We start from the raw sequence: 25,469 nt of genomic DNA, 5'->3' as shown, positions 1-25,469 counted from the left end.
TGTTCCAGTATGGGAGTGATCAGCATCTGAGGGATGAAGATAGAAGATAATCACTAACCATTTGACAATTGCAGTAAATAAATTCAGAACGGGGAAAACAAAAGACCCAACACCTGGGCAGTTAAATTCTTAATAATAAATTGTGATTACACTCTACTGTCTGTGTGAAGGAACACAATGAAGTTCATTTACCTCGGTTGCAGATTGTGCCACCCTTCCCCCTTTAAGCTATTAAGTTCAAAGATGCAGTTTACCCCCAGGAAATAAAGCCTTCCAGATAAAGCCTTCCTAGTTCTCTACTCTACTCCATGCTGGCTGAGTTTTCATTCTAAGCACTTGCTTCAGCATTTGGGAGAATCTTCTTCTCAACAGGACATTGGTATCTGAGCAGAATAGAAAATTGTTTCCATTTCCAGCTCAAAAGTGCCATATTTACATAAGCTTCTCTTTCATTTAAATCTGTCTTAATCCTCAAAGATTTAGTAGTTGAAATGCAAAATGCATTTTTTAATAAATAAAAAAATAAGGGAAAGCAAACTGTACAGATGAAGAATTTTAACAAATCACTTTTTTAAAAATGTTATCTTGCCCGAAAGCAGGTGGTTTCAAGATACTGTCTTGTATCTTCCCTGATAGACAATAAAATAGAAATAAAAAGTTATATGTATATATGTATGAAGGTGTTCAGAACAAGCCACCTCAACTACCAAAAAGTATACAACCCCACTTTGGTAAAGGAAATTTCCAGTAATCAGTGTGCCAGGATGAAAACTCCTCCCAGAGATAATTTTATCACCTGACTCTTACCTACATGACCAATATTTGTTCATTATACACTGCCTCCCCATCCCTTCCCATAATTTGCCTCCACCGCCCCCCAAAAGCCCCAAACCCTCTTACTTTTTGTTACTCATGATGATCATAAGTGTTAATCACCTGGCCACTTCCTTTTGATAACAGTAAAAAAAAAAAAGTACTCTTTAATCTCTGGATTTTTATATTAACTAATCATGGTGCTTTTAGAATAAAATCAATAATAATTGTTGAAAGTTCACCAGATACAGAGTATAATGCCTTATACAGAGTATAAATTTCACCAGATACAGAGTATAATACAGGTACATAATATAGGACATAGGTCTTGCTCTTGAGGTGGTTACAGTCTAGTGAAATATGGAAAAGTAAAAAGTACTAGCAGTTCAGGTTTAAAGGGAGGCACTACTGTGAGGTAGTAGATGACTAGTGATCAATGAGTTAGTTGTATTAAAATTTTCTATGGGAGTTTTGTATTTTGTTGGAACTCCAAGTAATGTTAAGTAGATTTTGTTTGATTGTCAGAATGTCTACCTTCAACATACCCAGAAGCAAAAACAGGGCTGGAGAAAGTAGAAAAACAGTTAAGTTTAAAAATGGATGTAAGCCAGAAGCTCTTGCTGCATTTCTGCTCTGGCCACAGATCCTCTGAGGCAGAACAGAGCTTCAGCAATTTGTACCTCATCAGGGGAGAAATTTATAATAACTCTCGACTACATTGTTCAAAACACAGAATAAATTCTTGCACATTTGTTGGGGGGCAATTCTATATTGAACATGATCTCTGTTTCCTCTCTACATATATGAAATAAAGTAGCAATTGTAACCCTGTAAGTTTTAGTTGGCTGCTGCCTGATAGAGTCAATGAATCAAGTGGCAGAGTGATAAAGGAGGAAAGAGCTTTGTTAGCAATACGCTGGTGTTGGCTGGTGTTGTCAGAAGGTGGTTAGCTGTCGTGGCCTTCTTATCTCTTGCCCTACGGGAGAATTTTTTATATGATTTTTCAAGTGGATGTACGTGGATCCCAGACAAGTAGGTGTCCCAGTTGTCCATTGTTTTGAAAAGTAGCCTCTTTTGGACTATGCATATCTTATTTTGTTCACTCAGGCCAGCAAGAGTCGCAGTTCCATGGATCTAAGACATAAATGTCAAGGTTTCTGTATTGATTACAGTGGCTTTTGTGGTTTTTGTTGTGGTCACTGTTTCTGGAAAGCACCCTTCCAGGTGTGACCTTCTCCTGTAACTTGGAACTAGAGTTTTATGCATTCTTTTAGCTAACTTTACTAAGTAGTTAATCTATAAAAGAGCAGATAGGTGCAAAGAGAAACTTCCGAGAATTGGGTTTTGATGGGAAGGGGAGTTTATGTGTACTTTCAGAATCAAATCATAATTTCATCTGAAAGTACTATGTAATCATTTTAATCTTACTTTCAACCCCTTTCTAAATTCAAGATAATTCTGAAATTTTTTATATTGATTGTTGAGTTTAAAGGCAGTGGTCTATATTCTCACTTCAATGAATACATTAAAACAGAGTTAATCACTAGCTCTTGGGGGTTCAAGATCATGTTCAACATAGAATCGCCCCCCCCCCACTGCAAATGTGCAAGAATTTATTCTGTGTTTTGAACAATGTAGTCGAGAGTTATTATAAATTTCTCCCCTGATGAGGTACAAATTGCTGAAGCTCTGTTCTGCCTCAGAGGATCTGTGGCCAGAGCAGAGATGCAGCAAGAGCTCCTGGTTTACACCCATTTTTAAACTTAAGTTTTTCTACTTACCCCAGCCCTGTTTTTACTTCCGGATATGTTGAAGGTAGGCATTTTGTTCTTACAATCAAACAAAAACTACTTAGCTAATGTTCCTTGTCATTAGGTACATTATTTACCGTGAAAAAAAAAAGCAGAAGTATTTTTCTAAGATAATCTCAAAGTTTTCTTTCAGCTTTAAAAATCTTTCTTATGAATTGTAATTTTATTTAGTTTTACTCATTATCACTCGTATCTTTACTTACTTGTACTTTTCTTCAACATCTTTTTTTTTTTTTTTAATCTACTTAGGGGTACTGTGTGTGAGTTACTCTACCAATATTTGCATTCGAAGGTATTTAAGAAGCAAATTATCCACTAATCAACATTACTGGCAATATCAAAGACCCCTAGAGTTTTAAAATAATCTCTTATTTTTATTAGATATTTATTATTATAGGGATATATAAAGGACTCCAATGTGAATGTTAGACTTACTTTTTTATGTTTAAATGAAACCTAGCCTGTATCAGGCTGAGGGGTCCAGCATACCTTTTATCCCATTTGCTCCAGGCCTGTTGGCCTTTTCTTTCATGGAACAGGAGAAGCTTTTTCCAGGTTCAAGGATTTTCCCTTTATTATTCCCTTTGGGAGGTGAGGAAGGAAATCCTCCTTACTTCTCTCCCTTTGTATCCTTCATATCTTTGCCTTAAATATTAACTTTTTGGACATACTCAGAGAACCATCCCTCTTTAAATTGTTTCTTGCCTGTTATTTTCTTAACATTATACTTTTTCTTCCAAAAATTTTATTGTAATTTGCTGGGCATGGTGGTGACATCTGTAACTCCAGCAATTCAGGAGGCTGAGGCAGGAGGCTCCCAAGTTTGAGGCCAGCCTCAGCAATTTAGCAAGGTCCTAAGTAACTTAGACCCTGTCTCAAAAAAAAAAAAAAAAAAAAAAAGAAAAGAAAAGAAATTAAGAGACTGGGGATGTTGCTCAGTGGTAAAGCATCCCCGGGCTCAATCCCCTGTACCATGAGTGCACGCGCGCGCACACACACACACACACACACACACATACACACAGATTTATTGTAATTTATGTATGTTCAATACATTTAGATTTCACCAGTGTCCATGGGACGACTAGCACAATGCCTTACACAGGCAAGTCTGTTGAATAAACAAATAATGTTGGGGGGAGCAACAGAACTTTATTCTGGAAACGTCCCAGATCAAGTCAGACAATATTATTACTAAGGCAGTTTCTAGCCTTAATAAGAAGGTAGTGCCATGAACCTAGCACTATAGTGAAATAAGGAAGCTAATTCTTAAGAGAACAAAGTAAGAGAGAAAACATGAGTAGAAAATCTTGCATACACATATCATGGGCAAAACCTAGGTTCAATGCTAGCTGATAGAAAGCCATAGTACTTTTCCTTACCCATTTCAAGGGCCATACCCAATACTCCTGTAACAAAAGACAGGTTAACAAGATAAAAATGTCACATTTAATTAAAGTTTCAAGTGACATGGAAGCCTTCAGATTGAAGACCCTCAAACACCAAGAAGTCTCCCTATTTTTATGTTTAATTTTGTTGAGGAATGGACAGCCATGTAGAAATGTAATTGGACAAAACAGTATGGTCCAATGGTAAAGAATGAGGGAACCAGGCAGGGCTGGTCTGTTCAGATATTTCTTGTCCTATGTAGCACTCTTTTTACCTTTGTCTCCTCACACAACCCTTTGGAATGAAGATCTTCAAGGGAAAGGAGAAGGGAGAGAGTGACCTTCCTAGGTTTTATGACTTGCTTTGGGGGAGAGGCATTCTAGTAGCTATTATACCCCAGGGAAGAGGAATTCTGAGTTCTATGACTTGTTTTCAGGGAAAAAAAGGAGTGGAAGACTGGAAGACAGGAGAGCAGAGAGACCTTGCTTCTGAGGTTCTTTCAATCTCCTTTAATCCAAATCACTCAGCAAGCCAAAGCACCATACTTTGGGGTATCATATTCTGAGCCTCAACAATGCTATCTCCCTTTTATAGTTCATCCAGGCCTCGGTAGGGGTCAATAAAACCAGGTGGGTGGTATGATGAATAATGGTAGTGCCTGCCCAGATCCCTTTTAGCACCCATGCTTCCCCTACTTGTGTTGCAGCAGAGAGCAGGAAGTGACTGAGAATTAAATTCTTGACCCCTATTCAATAACCAAGGGGTTGGGAGTATGAAAGCTCCAGACTCCTTGCATCAGAATTCCCTAACTTATTCAAGATGGAGCCATCCTTGGCTAGCTGTAATTGTAATTGGACAAAACAGTATAGTCTAATGGTAAAGACTGAGGAGGGAAACTTGGCTTCCTCCTCTTGCCTGCCCCTGCTCTCCCTCTTCCTGGGAAACTGCCTTAATAAATCATAAGCATTCGAATCCTCAAAAACATCTTAGTGTCTATTTCTTTTATTTTCTATTTTTGTAGTGCTGGGGATTGAACCTAAGGCATCACATATTAAGACTGCTCAATCAAGGACTTAATTTACTTTGGGAGGAAATGGACATATTGATAGACTCCTCCAATTTGAACTGCTCAATCAAGGACTTAATTTACCTTGGGAGGAAATGGACATATTGATAGACTCCTCCACTTTGAACTGCTTACACAACTTGCCTGGACTATGTATCACCTGTATGCATTGTGTTCTATTTGTTGATACAGCGAACTGGTAGTGCTATATCTTAGCCGATGTGTCACCAGTGTTTCCAAAGGAGCCGTCAATTGGCTTGGTGTCGTGGCAATTCTGCGTCTTTCTCCCTTCTGCTAGTGATGGTCTGATTTTGGGGGCCAACAGAGGTGAGGCAAGAACCTCACCCCCCCACTGGCACCAAGGTTAAATTTGGGGGCCAACAGAGGTGAGGCAAGAACCTCACCCCCCCACTGGTGCATAGGCCTATTACACAGGTATGGCTATATACTGGACCGGTAGTCAGTGACGGGTATGATTCGGTTACAGTGGTATCAACCTAAGCCAGGAGACTGACGCAATAAGGTCAGTTTTCCCATGACGGGTAAGAACCATATGTGAATTGGACATACCTAACAGGCACGGTCCCTAGCCACATTTGCCTGTTGTTTATTTAAACAGAAGGGGGCAGATGTTAGGAGCCACAGCAAAAATATTGATACAGGCTTTTATGACTGCCAGCCAGCAATTCACATTCATATGGTAATTGGACTCATGCTGTCTAGCTGGGCCCATTTTCAGGACTCAGGTTACTCATGTCACTCTTGTAATGGGAGAGTTCCCATTGGTTGGGAAAGGATGGTAGGAGGGTGTTCCGGGGGAAGGGGAAACCCCCCGGCTCAGGTAGAACACACACGTGGCGGACCCACCTGTTAGGGGACACACACGGCCTCTCTCTAAATAAAACTTTGTCTCAGTTTGACTGGCTTGTGTTTTTGTGCCCAACCGGGTTGCAAGATTGCAAGCCCGCGTGCACTGACAGCTCAGCAGGGGATCGCTCAGCAGGGGTGCCGCAGGCAGTGCTCGGCAGCAGGAGCGGGACTCAGCCGACCCGGGGCCGGGCAGTTTGCGGCATTTATAACTTAGGGTCTATTTTCTAGACAGCTAGTCTTAGACCATAGGGCAGAAGTTCTTGAGGGGTTTTTCTCCTTGATTATAAACACATATCGACTACCTTCATGTTAGATAATCTAGAGCAGCAGTTTTTTTTTTTTTTTTGAGAATTTTTTAATATTTTTTTTTAGTTTTCGGTGGATACACGTCTTTATTTTTTTGTGGTGCTGAGGATTGAACCCAGCACCCCTGCGCATGCCAGGCGAGTGTGCTACTGCTTGAGCCACATCCCCAGCCGCAACAGTTTTAAGCACAAGCAAAACAGGCATGAAACTGTACAAGAGAATGTCTGAAAATCTAGATCTCTGCTAGCTTTCATACACACAATTCTTTAGTTGTAGATGGACATGATACCTTTTTTTTTCATGTGGTGCTGGGGATTGAACCCAGTGCCTCACGCGTGCTAGGCAAGCACTCTACCATTGAGCCACAACCCCAGCTTCCATACACACACTCTTTATAAAATATTTGCTTTCTATTTCTATGTGAAATCAGTTTCCAATTAAATTTTCTTCTAAAGGTATGTCTGGTTCATTTTTTTTTTCTTCTTTCCTGGCTAATATAAGGAGAGAAGGTAATGAAAGAGGAAGCCAATACAAGGAGCAAGAGCATTTTTTCTTCCTCTCTCTGCCTTCTAGTATCTTTTTTTGGCTGATTTTTAACAAGGAGCAGTAGAAAAGAAATGTCGTTTGTAAAGTCCCAGCGTCACGTGAATATTGAAGGATATGTTTGGAACTGACAGAGAATAACTGAATATCTGGTACATATTTATTTATTTTTTTTAAGAGAGAATTTTAACATTTATTTTTCAGTTTTTGGCGGACACAACATCTTTGTTGGTATGTGGTGCTGAGGATCGAACCAGGGCCGCACACATGCCAGACGGGCGCGCTACCGCTCGAGCCACATCCCCAGCCCTCTGGTACATATTTATAACAAAATTTTATTCATTCTATGTGAAATTTTGTTTTTATACTTCTAGTTAATAGTAGTTCTGAAGGCACTTTTATACAATTGTTTTTCTAGATCATATGAGAAAATGATAAAAGTAATTTAAAATATCAAATCTAACCAACATCCATGAAGGATTATCACATCAGGCTGAGAGATTTATGATATATTGAGTGTCTCTTAAGTGTAGGAAATGGATTAAGTACAAGGATGAAATGAGATACTGCCTTCTGTTCTCAATGGAAAACAAATGACTATTTGCATGACTTTCTAGTAATAAGCTTAAACTGTGGACATTATCACACATTTCTGTGGCACTTACTAGTTATTAAATATAAGTCAATTCCTTATTCTGTTAAAGAGAAATACCTCAGGGAAGATTTATTACTGTCACTTTCTTCTATCATGAAAATGACTGTTCGAATTTCATCCAATGGCATAAACTGTTAACAGAATATTTTATCAACAACCTATTTATCAGCTAATTTTAAAATCAAATTATCCACAACACATGAACTAACTTTTAAAGTTTTAAAACCATAAGTATTTGATGAAAGTCAGTAACCACGTTTAAAAATATATTCTGAAACAGATTGATTCATTATCACAAGGTGAGTTGTCCTTTCTATTTAAAACTAAGAGATTTGTGCTTTAGTTTGTATTATTTCCCATCTTTATTATCTTTTCCTGGTTTAAAAAAAAAAAAAAATCACAACCCCTTAAGGAAGCTGAGAAATATACAAGCTTGGGTTTTCTGAATATTAAAATTAGCTAGAAAGTAGAATCTCAAGTCACTTTCACTTGCATATATATTTTTATTTAGAATGCAGCATTAATAGCATGATGAGACCTTCACAAATCTGTACCAAGAAGCACATAATGTTTACAATGTGGTGTTTTTCACAAGTAATTTAAGTATAACATCATTATTATTTGGTACTAAAGTCAAAGACGACATTTAGATTCCTCAGTTTTGGGGCATTTAATGAAATCAAAATGATTGTCTAGTCATGCGGAGGAAAGAAATTCAAAAGCAGCTTCCTTTTCTTCCATCAGTTCCTTTGCAGTAAGATCCATCTTCTCACGTGAGAAATCATTAATAGGGAGACCTTCAACAAATTTCCAGGTCTTATTCTGTTTGAAAATAATTTTAAATAAGAGATTAACAATCTAGAATTGATCTTCCAGCAAGCAAAAACCTAGTCTGAATTTATATCTGGAGGTGTACTTGTTTTAAAATCTGATTCCAAAGAAATAAAACAGAATCCAAACTTTTTTTTCTTTTTGTAGTGCTGTGATCAAATCCAAGCTAAGTGCTCTATCTCTGAGCTAAACCCCCAGCCCAGAATCCAAATCTTAAAATTAGCAGATCATTTTGATAAAAAGTTAACACTTGAATTTAAAACCATTTAATCTCAAAAAATTATAAAATTAACTATTGACTTTACCATGGTTATAATAAAGAGCAACAATACTGAAAACCATTGCTTCATTTAGAAATAACATAAGATTTGTAGGTAGCTGATATTAGAGGTGTGATAATATAATTCACTTGGTGGTAAAAGTTGACTCTTGCTGTTCAAATTAATTTCAATCTTTTAATGCCCTGAAGTTGTCATATATATAATACTCAAGTTGAGGAGAAAAAAATCTTGGTTATTAAAGGAATAACTTTCTAGGCCAAATTATACCTATTTTGAGAAAAACATATAACTACTTTCCCATAGAAGGGAAATAACTCCCAAAGACCCTACCTTGATTACAACAGGGAATGAGTAGAGCAGATCATCAGGAATACCATAGGAGTTGCCATCCGAGATAACACCCATGGACACAAATTCTCCCTAAAAAAAAAAAACCCCACAAAAAACAATGTTTTCTATTTTCATGGCACACTAGGATTGGTCTACACAAACAACATGTGAACTAACAAAATTAAACCAGGTGACTTTCTTACTATGTTCCTGACTTCATTACTATATAAGGAATCAGCACCAGGTTCTTCCACAACGAGAACTTTCATGGATATTATCTCATTCTACTCTTCCAAATTATGTCAAGTAGGTCAGAAAAACATATCCTTATTTTATAGATGAGGGAGCTATTGTTCAATATTGAAGAAAAATGTTTTTCTATATATTATCATGTTTAAGCCTTATAATTCTGTGAGGAAATGTCATGTAACAGATGATAAAACAGCTCAGAAAGGTTAAATTATTTTCCCAAGGTTACTCTGTTAGAAGGCAGCTGAGTTGGGAAATGAACCTAACCAGCTTGACCACTAAGGCTCTGTTCCTTTCATATTACAATATCAGGGATTAAAAAAAAAAAATAAAAAAAAAAAATATATATATATATATGAAAAACACATGTATTTTTCATACACACACACACAACAGTATTACTGAGTCTTCACCTCTGGGGTTCCAAACCAGATGTCTCTGATGTGGTCAGAGATGGCTTTTGCAGCAGACATTGCACTGGACAGTTTCCGAGCCTTGATGACAGCAGCACCACGCTGTTGCACAGTCTGTGCAGGGGCAGGCAGATGTGACAGTGTTACTTGATCATAATAGCAAAATATTCATCAGTTTCAAGTTAATCTAAGGCTGCAACCATTGCATAATGTGTTCTCTCCAACATCATGCAACTGCCTAATGTTGACCTTATAAACCTAATTTGGTATAAACACCAATATTTCTGAAAAAAGGAAAGTACAAATTCCCCTAGAATGTTTACCACATTTTATACACACATGACTAGAGAGTACTCTAGTTTTTCCCATTTTAACAATCAATCTCAACTGCTGTATAACATATCAAATCAGACTGGATCATGGCTTTGTAGGATCCCAGAAGAAAGTATGCAGTCCTAAGAACAACTGTGAAAGACCTGCTCTCCTTAGGGATTCCCTTTCCTTTTCTTGGAGACACAAAGGATGACAATGTGGTGTGTTTCTCAAGAGTTCTTTATGCTTGGCTGTTAAGAGGACTCTCAGGTTTTTCTTACCGTAATAAATTCTCCCTTGAGCCAACTGTCATTTTTCAGAGCTTCATAAACACCAACTTCCTTTCCTTGCAATTTCACCTTAGCATGATTGACATCTGGATACTGAGTTGAGGAATGGTTTCCCCAGATAATGACATTCTTTACATCATCAGCAGTTACGCCAAGTTTAAGAGCAATCTAGTTGAATTAAAAAAAAAAAAACAAAAAACAAAAAACAACACACCATTTAACAGCTCAGAAAGGTTAGACAAATTATTTTTAGTTAAAATTGTGGCCTGTTTGACAAAGGTCTTTAAGATTAAAAGTTTCTGAAACTTCAGGAGAGCACAAGAATTATATTGATTTGTAAAAAAAAAAAATGTAACTTGAGATACATTTTACCAAATCCCCTTAAATGGCAGCTTCAACTCTTCAATGTCAGCTTCAACAGCCCCTAAGCTTCTCCTCCCTATAGGCCTCCTTGGCTCCCTTTAACTTAAAGCTAACCAGCAAAGGTCAGGTACTATGCACCCAGTGGGTGTTGTTTCTGAATGTCATTCATACCAGAGTTAGTCTAAATTAACATCTCCCCCAGGACAATAGCTCCTGGCTTCCTTAGACACTTGCGTTTGTCATATAGGTCTGTTATCTCCAGACCTAGTAATTTCCTTCCCCCTAATCCCAGCCAACTGGCATCACTGTCAAATTACCTTGTCAGCAGACACATACAGCTCTAGTTTGCAAGTATACAGGGGAGTCCTGCAGGTGAGAAATAGTCACCAGATAGCAAAGCCTTCTGAGTTTCAAAACAAATTATGTAAGACTAGTAACCATTTGTGTTAGAAAAAAATAATCTTTGGGTTTGCTGTTTGCTCATTGGGTATAACTTCTATAAGAGGAAGAAACTGCTTCTTTAAAAACTTCTTAAGAGCTCCCTCCCCCGTGCCAGACTGACGTGCTAACCAAGAGCCTGTGGATAACAATCAATGTGTGCCAAAAGTGATGGTTAAAGTTTGATGAGACAGCTTCTTCCCTCTTGGCTTATTCATGACTTTTGCCCTCACAAGTAAAACTGTTCAGCAGCTGGGACAAAGTCTCACTCAGTAATATCCCTGGAAGCAGAATTTTCCAGTATCTGTTCCTACTGAGGCCTCAGATGAAACAGCAAAGAAGGGGATTACCAGTGTCATTATTTTACCTCTTTCCTTTCTGTAGAAACTATGTAACCACCTGGCAATCTGGAGTGTACAACTACAATACATCCTTTCCTTTATTACTTCATAGTACTTAAGACTCCTACAACTAGTCATTCACACAAATTACCATTTCTTTTCAGCCACCAGACCCTGCTAACAGCTTAAGGCTGTTATTTGTATTTCGAGTTTGCTATCCAATGACCTCCTTAATTAACTAGAATGTTGAGGGAGCTATTTCCAAGATGAGGCTCTTTTCAACTTTAGGCTGTAACCCTTTTAATAATAAAACCAAAATAAATAATAATAGCAATCAACCTTTACTACATTTGACTCTGTGACATGTACCATGTTAAAGGCTTAAAATGGATCTTTTCTCATCCAATCCTCATAACAATTCTCTGAGGTAGATATAATTATTATTTTATAGCTTAAATATTCATTCTCAAGGTCACAGAGCTAGTAAGTCATGTGATATCATTATGTAATAACATACAAGGGTTTGGTTTAGAGTCAGGCAAATCTAGGATACTCTATCATTTACTAGCTGTATGACTTTGAGTAGGTTCTCTGATCTCTCTGGGCCTCCAATCTTTTACCTGTAAAATAAGGATAATAATAGATAGTTCTGTGGTACTATAAGAAACAATGAAAAATTACATGCAGAGCATTCAGCTTATAATAGAAACTTTACGAATGTAAATTCTTTTCTTTTCCACTGAGCATTCCAGAGCTGGAAGATAACTCTCAGTTTAAGACAGTGGTTTTTCAACTCTGATCTCACATCATTTTCTGGTTAATAAATACAGTTTGCTTAAAACAAAATAAAGTTTTCATCTATAAAGAAAAAGCACTACATTCATAGATCTAACTAGCAATGATGGATGAAGAAGGATGGCCAGAAAAGTGATAAGAAAAAGGACAGAGGCTATATCTGAGAACTAAAACTTTTATCATGACTTCCAAGGGCACCAGGACCAGTTAGATCTGAGGAAGCTGAGAAAACTAGCTTGGATGAGTGGCCTAGCTCTGAATTTTTTGAAGCTTTGTTAATCTCCTGGTCACTCACTCCTTGGCAAATTTATTTAAGGTGCTAATGAGTAAGGAAAATTAATAATAATTAAAATCTAGCTCCTATGTAGTAAAAGCAGGAAATTTTATGGAAACACACAGACACACAATATTTAAAAGATATAAAACCGAAAACTAAATTAAATATAAAATTAAAATCAAAATTTGGCTGGGTGTGGTAGCCTATGTCTGTAACTTGGGAGGTGGAGGCAGGAGGATCACAAGTTCAAGACCAGGCTCTGAAAATTGGTGAGACCCTGTCTCATAATAAAAATGAAAGAAAAAACGGCTGGGGATGTTGCTCAGTGGTAGAGCGCCCCTGGGTTCAATTCCCAGTACCTAAAACAAAAAACCCCCAAAACAAGCAAAAAAGTGAATGTGATTGCTTAGCTCCAAGAAAGGAGAATCACACAACTACATAAAACTTGAGGGGCTGGGATTGGGGCTCAGTGGTAGAGCGCTCGCCTAGCGGGCTCAATCCTCATCACCACATAAAAATAAAGGTATTGTGTTGTGTCCATCTACACCTAAAAAATAAATTAAAAAAAAAGAAAAACCTTGAGTTTTTAAAATGATCTCTTATGTATCTGACAAAATTAAACTAAATTATATATCATCATGGGGTAATTATTTATACTAGTAATTAATTTTTTAAAAAATATTTTTTTTTTAGTTGTCAATAGACCTTTATTTTATTTATTTATATGCAGTGCTGAGAATCGAACCCAAGGTCACACATGTGCTAGGCAAGCACTCTACCACTGAGCCACAACCCTAGCCCTAGTAACTAATTTTTAACTACTACTTGAAATTTTTACTATTTAAATGTAGTTAGCAACTGAAATAGTTTTTAAGAGAACAGGCTTCCTAACAAATTTAATAATAATTTAACTTTAATAACTTCTAAACAACAACAACAACAAAAAACAACAAAAGTACAAACTAAGATTCAGTTATTTTAAAAATGAAAGAAAATGGTTTTAAATCTAAAATTCATAAATTTAAAAGACATTTTTCTCACTTGAGATTTAGCTCGATTGTGATCCAAACGAGTTAAGCAACTGAAGTTCTCCTTGGGGATGGATGGAGCTGACTTAGCGGCAGTCAGGCAATTGGTATTTGCTGGGTTTCCCACAACGATGACCTAGGATGACAGAGAAGAGTTATGGAATGTATACTTATTTAACTATCTTAGAATTCCACTGAAATGTGTTAACTGGTAGTTTGTATATCAAGCCCAAATGAACTAAATATACATAGTTATCATTGTAGTTTGTATCATCCTTTTGAAAGCATTTTGACTTGTTAGTGTTTGGTGTGACTACTGAAAACATTTTTTTTTTTTTTTTGATAGAGCCACTGTTATGTATATAAGTCACTTTCTATTTGGCAATGTCCAAGACTTAAGGTGCATTTCTTTCTATTTTGTTTTTGTGTGAAAACAGACACAGAATTTATTTAACTTACTGTAAAAACTATGTAAAGTAAGACCCCATTTCAGAGTTTGATTCATTCATAACATTTTCCTTCTTTTTGAGTTTATTTTTAGAAAACAATTTGTCTCCATGAACTGAAAGTAATTATTCCCTAAATTTGCCCAATTCTAAGAATTGTTTGGGCTATTTGCTAAAATACAGATTATCACCCTTTTCCCCCTCCTAGAGCTACTGAATCAGTCTTCAGGAGAAAATGCTTCAGGCTATTTTTTTTTTATATTGGGGAGGTTTAGTCAACACTGAATTACAGCTCAGGAAAATGTATATATGGATTTTTAGTGATAAGAATCTTACGCATAAGGCCCTGGGTTCAGTCTTCGACACTACATAAAAATAAAGGAATAAAGATATTGTGTCCATCTACAACTAAAAAAAAGAAAAAAGAAAAGAAACTTTATTTTGAATTACAGAAAAGCTGCAAGCCTATTACAAGGATAGACTCCCATAACCCCTTTATTCAGATTATCCAATTTGCTCCATCTTTAAGACTCTCTTTCCACACATAAACTGTAATCTTTTTTTGGTCCTTTTGAGAACAAGGTTCAGCTAAGATGCTCCATGGTCCCTAAGTACTCCAGTGCCAGTGAATATCTTCCCCAAACAAGGACACTTTGCAGAGATGGAATTGCCATGCAAATACCACAAATCCAAAGCAGCCTGGATTTTAGCAGCCTGAACAATCTTAATCTTTTACTAAGAGTACTAAGGATTTCTATCCAATTCATTTCTATTATTTTCTGTTAACTATTTAAAATAAAAATCTCTATCAAACAAAAATGCAGACGTCTATGAAGTGTCACAGATAGGACATTTTATTTGCCATCTTGAAAATTTTTTTTCTTTTTTGATATTAGGGATTGAACCCAGGAGTGCTTTACCACTGTGTGCTTATATCCTCAGACCATTTTATTAAAAATTAATTTATTAAAATTTTTTTTTTTTTTTTTTAGATATTGGTGGACCTTTATTTTATTTATTTATATGTGGTGCTGAAAATTGAACCCAGTTCCTCACACATGCTAGGCAAGTGCTCTACCATTAAGCCACAACTTCAGCCAAGACCTTTTTGTTAGGTCGGTAGCATCAATTTAGTGGCAACTTAGAACAAAGTAGCCCGCGCTGCTTTGAACATCAATCAGATGTGCCTGTCAATCAGCCAGATCTCCTGACTACCGCCTGTCAATCAGCAGGACCCCCTGGCCAATCCTGGAGTTCAGCCAACTCCCCTGACCAACTCCAAGGGGGCAAGGGACCCTAGAGACACCTTTTCCTGTCCCAAGCCCTTCCCTTCCTGCTGTAAGCCCCGTAAAAGTCCAGTCCGGTCGAGCTTCCACTCGGTTTCTCCTCAGACCCTTCTCCTGTCCTCTCTGTGGGTCTGATCAAGTTCCGCCCGGGAGTGATATCTCAATAAAGCCTGTTCAGCGGCCCTTTTAAATCTGCCAACTTTGGTTGCAGCCTGCCCAGCCTGATCTGACACTTTTTATTTTTTTAGTTTGAGATAGGGTCTTGCTAAGCTGCTGAGGCTGGCTTGGAACTTACACTCCTCTTGCCTCAAAATTTTTCTTTTTTCTTTTTGTTTAAATAAATTTTCTTATACCTTTTTGAAAAACCCAATGAAATACATGTTGGTTACTTTAACTCACCTTAACTGACTTCTTAGCATATTTCTCCAAGGCTGCACCCTGGCTTTTGAAGATTTTCACATTTGCTCTCAGTAAATCTTTCCTCTCCATGCCTTCCCTTCTTGGCATGGAGCCCACAAGAACAGCAACATCCAGGTCTTTGAAGGCAACCTCTTCTTCATCAGTTGCAATGACATCTGTGCACACGGCAAACAATAGGCTAAGCTACTTAAATACTCAAATCTGAAATTTTCTTTTTCATACTAAATCTATTTATTCTGTCACCAAAGTGAAAACAAATAGAAATGTTTATTTATTCATATCACATTGATACAACTTGTAGGGGTCAATAAAGACAACATATTAATATAATCACCTTAACATGGCAAAAATGTTAATAAATTTACTTTGCTTTTCCTATTTCCAATAATTAATTCAACTTTAAATCTTCTATACCTATTTTTTTTAGTCACATATAAGGTATAACATAACTTCTAAGCAACATTATTTGCAATTAACAGAGATAACAAAAGAGCAACTAATGCACTAACCTTTAAGTTATAATTACCTCAAGATCTAGGATACGAATTACAAATTAAAAAAAGTTAATGTTAATCAAGGTGTATTGTGCTAGGAATAATGCTAGGAAATTTATATTATCAAAATTTAGTCTTCTCATTTTAGAGATGAAAACACTGAGCTTTAAAGAGACTAGTTAGCCACCATGATAAGATAGTGAGGAAGGCTATAATTCCCACCTATGTCAGTCTAGACAATGCTACAGTGTCAGTTCAATAAACATACACAATTTGCTTTTTGATCGAAGAACATGTATCTTTCCTTTCCTTTGTTGATTGTATTAGAAAGGTCATGACTGAGATTTGGCATTTCCTTTGGTAAATTTTTAGGCCAGTGGACTGGTGTCAGTTGGACTGTAAGTCCCCGAATGGGCACACGCAGGAAGACAAGTTAGAAAAAATACCCAGCTTCCCCTTCCCAGCCACACATTCTCATTTGCAGAATGTTCCCTGTCATATTTATACCTTTCAGAGAACAAAATGGACCCATTTCAGAGTAGAGGGAACTCAGCAGAGAAGGGAATGCAAATGGGAAACAGCAAAAGAAGCTGATTTGAAAAAAATTGTAGGTAAGGAAAGGGAACCAGCAGAAAAGCCCAATCATGTATTCTTTTACAGAACCATGCAACCAAACAATTTTGATGGTAGAGTATCTATTTTAGTATATGTCTACTGAAGAGACACATGAATATTAAGAAGTCTTCTTTTTAGGGATGTGTATATATTTTGTTTTGTGAAAACTTCTAGCTGAGTATCACTAATCTTTTTAAAAAAATTTTTTTAGTTATACAATGTTTGTTTATTTTTATGTGGATTGAACCCAATGCCTCACATGTGCGAGGCAAGCGCTCTGCCACTGAGCCACAACCGCAGCTCCAGTATCATTAATCTTTATGAAAAGAAAAAGACTATAATGGAGATATGGCTCTGGAGGATATGCTTCAGAATTAGTTTTCCATTAAGGAGGTGAGACTATTAGCATTTAAATAGACACTATATCACAACACAATGTAGATAATCTCAGGTATATGTAATTCTTGTGTGATATTATGCCCAATTAGTATAATAATAATAAATTATATACAGACATGTTGAAGAAAAAGTAGCTTTTTACTTGACAAATTGTTTCTCACTTTTACCCTTATGTACTATTGTGTACATGTTAAAAAGTAGTTATAGCATAGCTCATGGTGAGTTTCTGCCCATCATGCATGAGGCCCTGGCTTTGATCCCTAGTATCCTCCCCCTCCAAATCTATAGTTCAGAAAACAAAATGAAATACTTTCATGAAATAATTTCTAATTAAGTCTCTTCAGCAAAAATATAAAATCTATTTTTGTTAAGACATATAATACCCTTTTTCATTTCCTTTTGTGGAACTGGGGATTGAACACAGGGGCTCTACCACTGAGCTATAGCTCCAGTCCTTTAAAAATATTTTTCTTTTTTAAAAATTTGAGGGTCTTGCTAAATTGCCTAGACTGGCCCTGAACCTGTGGTTCTCCTGCCTCAGTCTTCTAAGTCTACTCAGTCTATTCAGTCTTCTGAGTAGCTGGGATTATGCAGGTTAAAGCTGAATTTCTAACTCACCTTTCAGGAGGGGAAGGGCACAGTCTTGCAGTTCCATTAGGACACCATTGAGAACACTCATCATGGGAGTGATATCCAGCAGCACAAGAATGATAGGCTGCCAAACAGCAAGGACAGCATTCGTCAGTGTAGGTTTTTATCATTTAGTCACAAAAAGCCCTTTCAAAGTTTTTGTTTGTGTGTGTATGTATAAAAGTTTTATTCATTAGCCATAGTAATTACATTAGGAGCTCAGGTTTCTAACATTGCCACTTTGAGAATAAGAAAGGCCATAAAACCAGCAATTATTTTGTAACAGAAACAGCAAAAAGTAATCATCTATAATGAATTTTTTAAAAGTACATAAAAGGAGTCTCACAGCTTGCTCCTATTGTTAATAGTTGTATATTTGATTTCATGGTTACTAAGTACAATATCTGACATGAGGGAAGAGCTCAGTATCTGTGGGTGAGAAAAAATATTTTAGTGTATTAATCAGATTTGCTAGAATTAGGGTGTCTGCTTCCAATTTAGAAGCAGATTTTCTGTCTATTTTGGTTCAAAAGAAGACCATTTATGAACAAGGAAGTGCTGATTCAGCAACTTTCTCACAGAGCTCCAACTAAGCAGTTACTATCCTTAGTGATATCCTATATTGACTAGCACCTGCTGGTTGCACCAGGTTAACTAAATACAGTACAAAGGAAACTATTTTGCAAAGGAAACTGATTTGCAAACTATTTTCACTGTCTGCAGGGATGCCTATAAATACTTTACCAGCTTCAGTTTATAGCAATGCACCTTTTACATTTATTGGGACTATTCATTTCTTTACCATTTTATAATTTGTTTGCAACTAAATACAGGATTTTATTAACAACAGTCTTACTCTAATGCCAAGATTTATAGACATGCCCCTACCTGGTCTTTACCAAAGACAGATCCATTTCCAATACTGTACAACAGTGAATAAGCAATTTGACCAGCTGCTCCAGTCACAAGGACTCTAATTGGTTCGGACTGCAATGAAAAAGACCCATATAAGTTATAAGTCTCTTCACACAGGTTTAGTAGAAAATTAGCTTATTGGCTTGTTTCAGTAAATACAACACACACAAATCAACTGAGAAATTTCCAGAACATGTGTCTTTGGCTGGGTTGATGTAGTGTTACTTAACTCTCTCTGTATAGGGAACACAAAGTGTTAGCCTGTATTTACTTACATAATCCTATCCATTTTTTTTGATATGTTACCACTAAAATAGGCCTAACAACGTCAGTGTGTGCAGTATGTATGTGGTGATACAAACCCTGGCTGGCAAGAGCCTTTCAAAACCTTATTATGCAAATCTCCCACTCCCATCTGCTTAGTAGAATTCTTCACACAAGGAAGAACAGAAACAGTGGTCAAAACTTTCCATTTACATTGAGTCAAAATATTTTAATAAGACATTTATGTTTCAACTTAATTAGATGTAGGAGGAAAAATAAGACTTTTTTTATTTAAGGAGAAAAAAAGAATATGATAGTATCTGGACTATAATAAATTTTAATACTAAACAGGAATAAAAGACAATGGCAACATGTGCTGATTGTTGATAACCTGATTCTAAAGGAAAAATTATATTTAAAAGGAAGGAGAGAGTAGGTATACAAAGAGTACAACAGTTATAATAGAGACAAGTAGCCTTATAGGTTTCAATAAAACCTGAATATAATAAGACACATGGACAAAAATAACTGATATTCATAAACCCAAAGTCATTACAAAATAAAGGTAAATTATGTCCAGAGAATTAAAGAAGTAGTAGAACCAAGGTGATTATTTTTTTTTCCTGACAATGCTGGGTAAATCCACTTCTACTCCTTGTTACCCTAACGGTACCTGCATGGAGAAGTGGCTTATGGAATTGATTTAGGGCAGAAGAAGCATTTGATTTCTTTTTATTTAAAATTCCAGATTAGTCACATGTTTGAGATGGAAAGAGGATGGATGATCTTGAAGGATCCTTAACCTTACTTAACTGTGAGATCTGAAGGTCAGCAGTGCTCAGTCACATGGTACCCACAGAAGCCAAAGAAAAAGTTCAGGAAAGTGTATACTCTTGAAGAGAAATGAAACTGATCATAGTAGACAATACAGAGAAATAACCAGACACAAGTAGGAAAAAAAGAGGAAGAGAGGAAGGCAGAAAGGGAGAGAGAGAGAGAAGGAAAACACACTAAGGGTAAAGTAGAAAGATTTTTCCCTGTTTATCTGGGTCTTTTCCCTGCCTTTTTTTACTAACTTTCCCCCTTTTATATCTCTAAATATACAAATAAAATAATCTCTTAAATAAATCATTTTGATACATATTTATATTCCAAAATAGATTTAATTTATAAAGGGCACTAAATATGATCATATATGGTTATTTTCTATTATATAACACAAATATGACACAAAATTTTTTTTGCTGATCTGTCATTACTAGGATAATAGTAATGACATTACTAGGATAAACAGTAAAGACTATTGCTATTTGCAGAAAAATTATTAAAAGCTTATATATATATTTTTTTCATTTTATCATTTTCCCCCTCTTCCTTCAAGTCAAGTAAAGTAGATGAAAAAAACGAAAGAGGAAGAAATAATTCCCTCCTTCCCCTTTATAATGCAAGTTTCTTAAAGCTGGGGGTTTGTCTATTTCATTTACATTGTCATTTTTTTTTTTGTCTACTATATTTACTGTTATATCCTAACTAACTAGAATATCTGGCATGTAGTTGGAGCTCAAATATTTGTAAAAGAACTACCAAAATGATGGAAATCTTGTAAACTACCAAAATGATGGAAATCTATAAGAATTATTTGGAAGCATATTGAACATGTTTTAAAAACATATTAAAAGATATTTTATTCTCACATACTTGCTTTGAGAAGGCTAGAAACTTAAGGACCATAAGCTTCAGATATAGTGAGTGAAACTACTTAAGCCACTTGTTCTAATGTGTCTTATCAATCAAGTGAAAAACTTATTTAATTAATTCACTAAACAATACCATTGAATCCCTATCATGTACTTGCTACTATTGTAGGCAAGGGATCTATTAATAACCATCTGAATTTAGAAAGGGGATAAGCCAATTCTCTAAAACAGAAAGCTAGAAGCAGTAAAGAGTAGTAATTAAGAGATGGCCTCTGGAGCCAAACTTTCTGGGCTCAAGTCCTGGCTCCACAACTCATTAGCTGTATGCTCTTGTGCAAGTTACTTAACCTCTTTGGGCTTATAGGGCTCTGTCACCACAAAATTTTCCTCTAAGGATTCTTATAGTCTGTGGTCTTCTATTTACATATCTGCTACACTCTACTAGACCTTGAAGCCCCCTTAAGAGCAGTATGTGTTTGACTCAAATTTGCACTCTATCAAATATTTGTTGAAAGAATGAAAGTAAGGGTAAAGAAAAATATAAATATATGCTACTTCAATGGAAAGCAAGTTGGGATAATAAAATGTTCATCCTCCTAGAAGGTCAGGCAGATGGCAAAACAGAATAATGCAGCCAATTTTAGGAATTAATCACAGTCCTTACTAAAAGGGTTGTAGCCAACTAATGAACAGCTCATTTCAGCGCAGGAGTTTCCTTCTCTTTGGGCAAATTATTTTCACAGGTAGGCAACTTCACCTTGTTAACAGTAGTATGAAACCTATGTAGTCTGGATGTTTGATGATAACTGGGTAAAGAAAGCACATATTTGGTTCTTACTCTTCTTCTGCAACATTACAATTGACAAGTGGGAAGTTAGGAGAACCCACTGACTTCTCACACTGTTACAGAATGAACATAGGTGGCTATTCTTTGCTCAGTTATCTGGGCAGTCTGCCAAGATCCATGAAGGAATGTCTTTGCTCTTGGCAGGGCACTAATAACCTTCTTGCAAACCAGGTTCTCTCTTGAGAATGTGCTAAAATCTCAGTTATGAAACTTGAATTTAAGTGTTTTTTTCTGTTATTTCATGGAAAAACCATGTATTCTTTTCTTTACTTCCTAGTATGCATGTATTTCTAATTTACATAGATTCTGTAATGTGAAAGAGAAGCAGTCCCATTCAGATTCCTTCAGTTATTCTTGCTATTACTCCCTATTGACACAAGCAAAGAATTTCCTCCTTTAAAATTTGCTTTGATGGGCTGGGGCTGTAGCTCAGTGACAGAGCACTTGCCTAGCATATGTAAGGCACTGGCTTAGATCCTTGGTACCATATAAAAATAAACAAACAAAATAAAGGCATTCTGTCCATCTACAACTACAAAAAAAAATTTTGCTTTGAATTGGATTACAAAATATGGCTCTTGGGCTGGGGATGTGGCTCAAGCGGTAGCGCGCTCGCCTGGCATGCGTGCGGCCCGGGTTCGATCCTCAGCACCACATACCAACAAAGATGTTGTGTCCGCTGAGAACTAAAAAATAAATATTAAAAAAATTCTCTCTCTCTCTCTCTCCCTCTCTCTTTAAAAAAAAAAAAAATATGGCTCTTTTCTAAATCAGTGATTGTTCACATGCTTTCTGAGTTGGGAAGATCCTAAGTCATGTGAGACAACAAACTGACAGAATTCTTCCTCATGAACTATCTCTGGCACCCCAGTGACCTTCCAAGGGTGAGGCCTGGCTCAGTCTACTGTGCAACAAGAACAAAACAAGAATAGGGGCCTTGGATTTCTCTGTGACCTTGCAAAAGTCATTTGACCTCACCAGGCTACATTTTAAGATTAAATGAAAATAATCTTCAATTCCTTTCCAATTTTTGAATTCTAAGGAATAAAGCTATTAGGTCATCCACATGTTGGTAATACACTTGTGTTTATATTCACAATATGATTGTATCTTCATCTAGAATCTCAGTACTAAAAGTAAATTTTTAGAATGACTTGGTAAGTATATGACACAATAATGGTAAAAAGGAGAGACCCTTAATGCAAATTGTTGTGTGACCTTGACAAGTCATGTTCTTTCTGGGTCTCAATAAACTCAATTTAAATATATTAAGCGGGGATGTTTGTCAAGATGACCTTTAAAAGGCTTCATCCAGTTCTAAAGTGACAAAGTCCGGAAGTACTCTGATAATAAGTATCTCTGCTTCCTTGCTAAAATAATTAATATAGAAACTACTGAAATCATAACTTAAATGAGTAATAATGTCATATGACAAAATAATAAGGAAATACTTATTTGGAATTAGTACTGGTCCCCAATCACCTTAAAGAGATGGAAGGACTAATGTGCCCTTGCCTGAAAACATGTATTTTCAGGTTCTGGGAAATTTCCAATTCACGCAAACATTTCCTCACACTCTCCACTCATTTTCATATTTTGAGATAAATGGGAAAAATATTTCCAAATATAAATACAAACACTGAAGCAACTTCCCTCCATCTGATGGCAAATGTCACCTTCAAACAGTGCGCAGATTATTCCTACGTCAGTTTCCTCGCCCCGCCTCCCCCTTCAGCAAAGATATGGAGACCTAGGGTGCACGTTTTCAATGACATTTACATTTACAATGACAATTACATTTATATGCAGTGCTTCTGGAATCCATAACAGAACAGTAAAGAATATTTGCACTAGTTATTTGGCTAGTGATGCAAACGAGCTCTGGCATTATAACGGCATCAATAACAGGTTTTAACATTTTGAGAAATTAGATATGGCGGCAACACGTCTCCTGAAAACGTAGATCGTAATCTGGAGCACCTGGTGAAATCCTGCCTTAACAGTCGAAGGCCTTTTGCTTTCAAGGGCTTTGTGATTGAAGCTCTTAAATACTTTGGGACGAGGGGGGGGGGAATGAGAATGAGAGAGGTGGGGGGAGGGAGAGAGAGAATGAGAGGGGGGAGGAGAGAGAGAGAGAAGAGAGGGAGGGAGAAAAAGAGGTTAGGATTCAACTAACTCCTCCTTTCCATGAAACCCCATCGTCCTTATCAAGCTTTACATAATTCTTCAGAGAAAATCAGAACTTGAATTCCATCCCCTCGGCACGCAGCAGGATCGAGATTGCGCCTCTCCAAGGACAGTGATATCTCCAGAGCCTTTTGAAGAGGCCCCCAAGTGCATATCAACCCCTTCCCAACTACTGGAATACTGCGTCAATCCCCAGAATAAAAGTCAGGGCGTTACAAACGGCGCTAAAGACCGCGACTTGCATGGCTGCAAAAGTCCGTCAAGCGCAAGAAACCCCACACAAGGGTGCAAAGGCTGGACACCGGCAGGAACCCGGGCCCACACTCACCATGACTGAAAACTGCGCGGACAATTCCTGCACCAGCAAAACGAGCTGCAAAGAGTCAGGTCACCTCCACCGCGGGATCCACACAAGGAGGGCGTGCGGTGGCCTCCAGAAAAAGCTCGGCTGCGGCCGCGGCGTCTTCTGGGAAACGTAGTTCACGCTAACCCTGCTCTGGCCCAACCTCCGAAGCATTTCCTTAGTGTTGAACTACACTTCCCGGAAACAGAGTGTCTCTTCACGTCCTTCTCCTTGCGCTCGTAGCCGGTTGTAAAGTAGTCCCTGACGGGGAGCTTCTGATTGGAGGATGACTATGAGCGGAGGGTTTGAGCTCCGGGGGGAAAAGACGGCCTGTGGCACTCTACAATTGGCGGGAGGGAAGGCGTGTGTGACTGGAGGGAGGAGAGACAGACCCTTAGCGACAACACCCACACGCGCACTACTGAGACCTTAGCCCCTGCTGAGGCTAAACGTGGGCGGTACACAGACCTTCCGCTGCGTAAAGCCGGCTCGACCCGGAAACAAAACCTTTTAAAAACATTGTACCCGCTCCCGAGGGGCGGGGGCGTTGGAAATGTCGGGAAGACCACATAGCTTCTCAGGTTGCTAGGCGACGAAGCGGGAGTACCTGAGCGAACTGTGGAAGCTACGGCTCCCAGACCCCCGAGATCTAGAGCGAACACCGCGCCCTCCCCGGTCCTCCCTCACTTTGCTGGGAGTCCTCTACCTTGGGTGGCGTCCGGTGAGGAGGAGAGAGTTTGTGGGGACGCCCCCTCCCAGGCGACTTGGGACTGCACGTTTTCAGCACTCCGGAGTCAGGTGAGCCCTGGCCTCAAAGTGAGAAATTTTCTTTTTACTTTAGCGCCCAGAATGCTGCTGTGCGCCATCCAGCATTGCTTTCTCTAGGGTGCAGCTACATCCAGAGGGTGCCCTGAAGCTCGCGCGTGGAAATGCTACCGTATTCTGGAGTAAATAGAGTCTTAGAGTTTGCGCCCTATCTCCGGTATAAAACGTAGCTCTTCCAAAGTTAAATCAAAAATATTTATTGAGTCTCTGTAGAAGGTGAGCCCCTCTTCCCAGCAACTTGCATTCCACGGATCTTTCTTTGCCCTCCTTGAACGTTGACACTTTCACCCATTCTCTCTTTAGCAACGAGATGCACTTTACATCACTTTATCCCTTAAAATTATGCCAAATCTGCATATCTGAGGAAAGAGTGGCAGCTGAATGGGAGACACTAGTTGTCTCAGGCAGAATATCAGCTGTTAGAAAATTTAAGAGGTAGATTTTTATTTAAAAGTAAAGCTGCCCATAAGACATTCAGGGCTGTCTGAAAGCTGTTTCATGTGGATATTGAAAGGAAGGTGTGCTGCTCTGCCATAGTATTCCCAACAAAATGAATAAAATATCTTTATTGGATAACATTGGTATAACTTCTGAGTTTTATCCCTGGTAAATGAGTGCCAAGTGATATCTTTCTATTTTTCTCCATTTCATTTTTGAAAGATTTACTATTCGGGGGAAAGAAATATAAAGCCGTGCTTTC

The 25,469-nt window shown here is 37.6% G+C and overlaps 2 protein-coding genes across 4 annotated transcripts in view; one reads left to right on the top strand and one right to left on the bottom strand.

Annotated features, from left to right (window-relative positions):
- Positions 1-7,973: 7,973 nt before the first annotated feature.
- Mdh1 (malate dehydrogenase 1) lies at positions 7,974-24,039 on the bottom strand. Its single transcript, XM_026387166.2, has 9 exons — positions 23,930-24,039; positions 18,580-18,678; positions 17,680-17,776; positions 15,533-15,708; positions 13,415-13,537; positions 10,151-10,327; positions 9,558-9,671; positions 8,896-8,985; positions 7,974-8,275 (listed from the first exon to the last, which is right to left on the bottom strand). The coding sequence occupies exons 1-9, from the start codon at positions 23,930-23,932 to the stop codon at positions 8,150-8,152; spliced, it is 1,005 nt and encodes a 334-aa protein (XP_026242951.2). The 5' UTR covers positions 23,933-24,039; the 3' UTR covers positions 7,974-8,149.
- Positions 24,040-24,280: 241 nt separating this feature from the next.
- The window catches only part of Wdpcp (WD repeat containing planar cell polarity effector), a 346,394-nt gene continuing 345,205 nt past the window's right edge, over positions 24,281-25,469 (top strand). For all 3 annotated transcript variants that reach the window (XM_026387164.2, XM_026387163.2, XM_077791841.1), the window contains exon 1: positions 24,281-24,742. The gene's annotated coding sequence lies outside the window, so the exon portion shown is untranslated. The remainder of the gene's footprint in view (positions 24,743-25,469) is intronic.

This window comes from Urocitellus parryii, chromosome 12, assembly GCF_045843805.1.
Source record: "Urocitellus parryii isolate mUroPar1 chromosome 12, mUroPar1.hap1, whole genome shotgun sequence".
Classification (NCBI taxonomy): Eukaryota; Metazoa; Chordata; class Mammalia; order Rodentia; family Sciuridae; genus Urocitellus; species Urocitellus parryii.
Note: the sequence above shows the minus strand (reverse complement) of the source record. Positions and strands in the feature narration are given on the sequence as shown.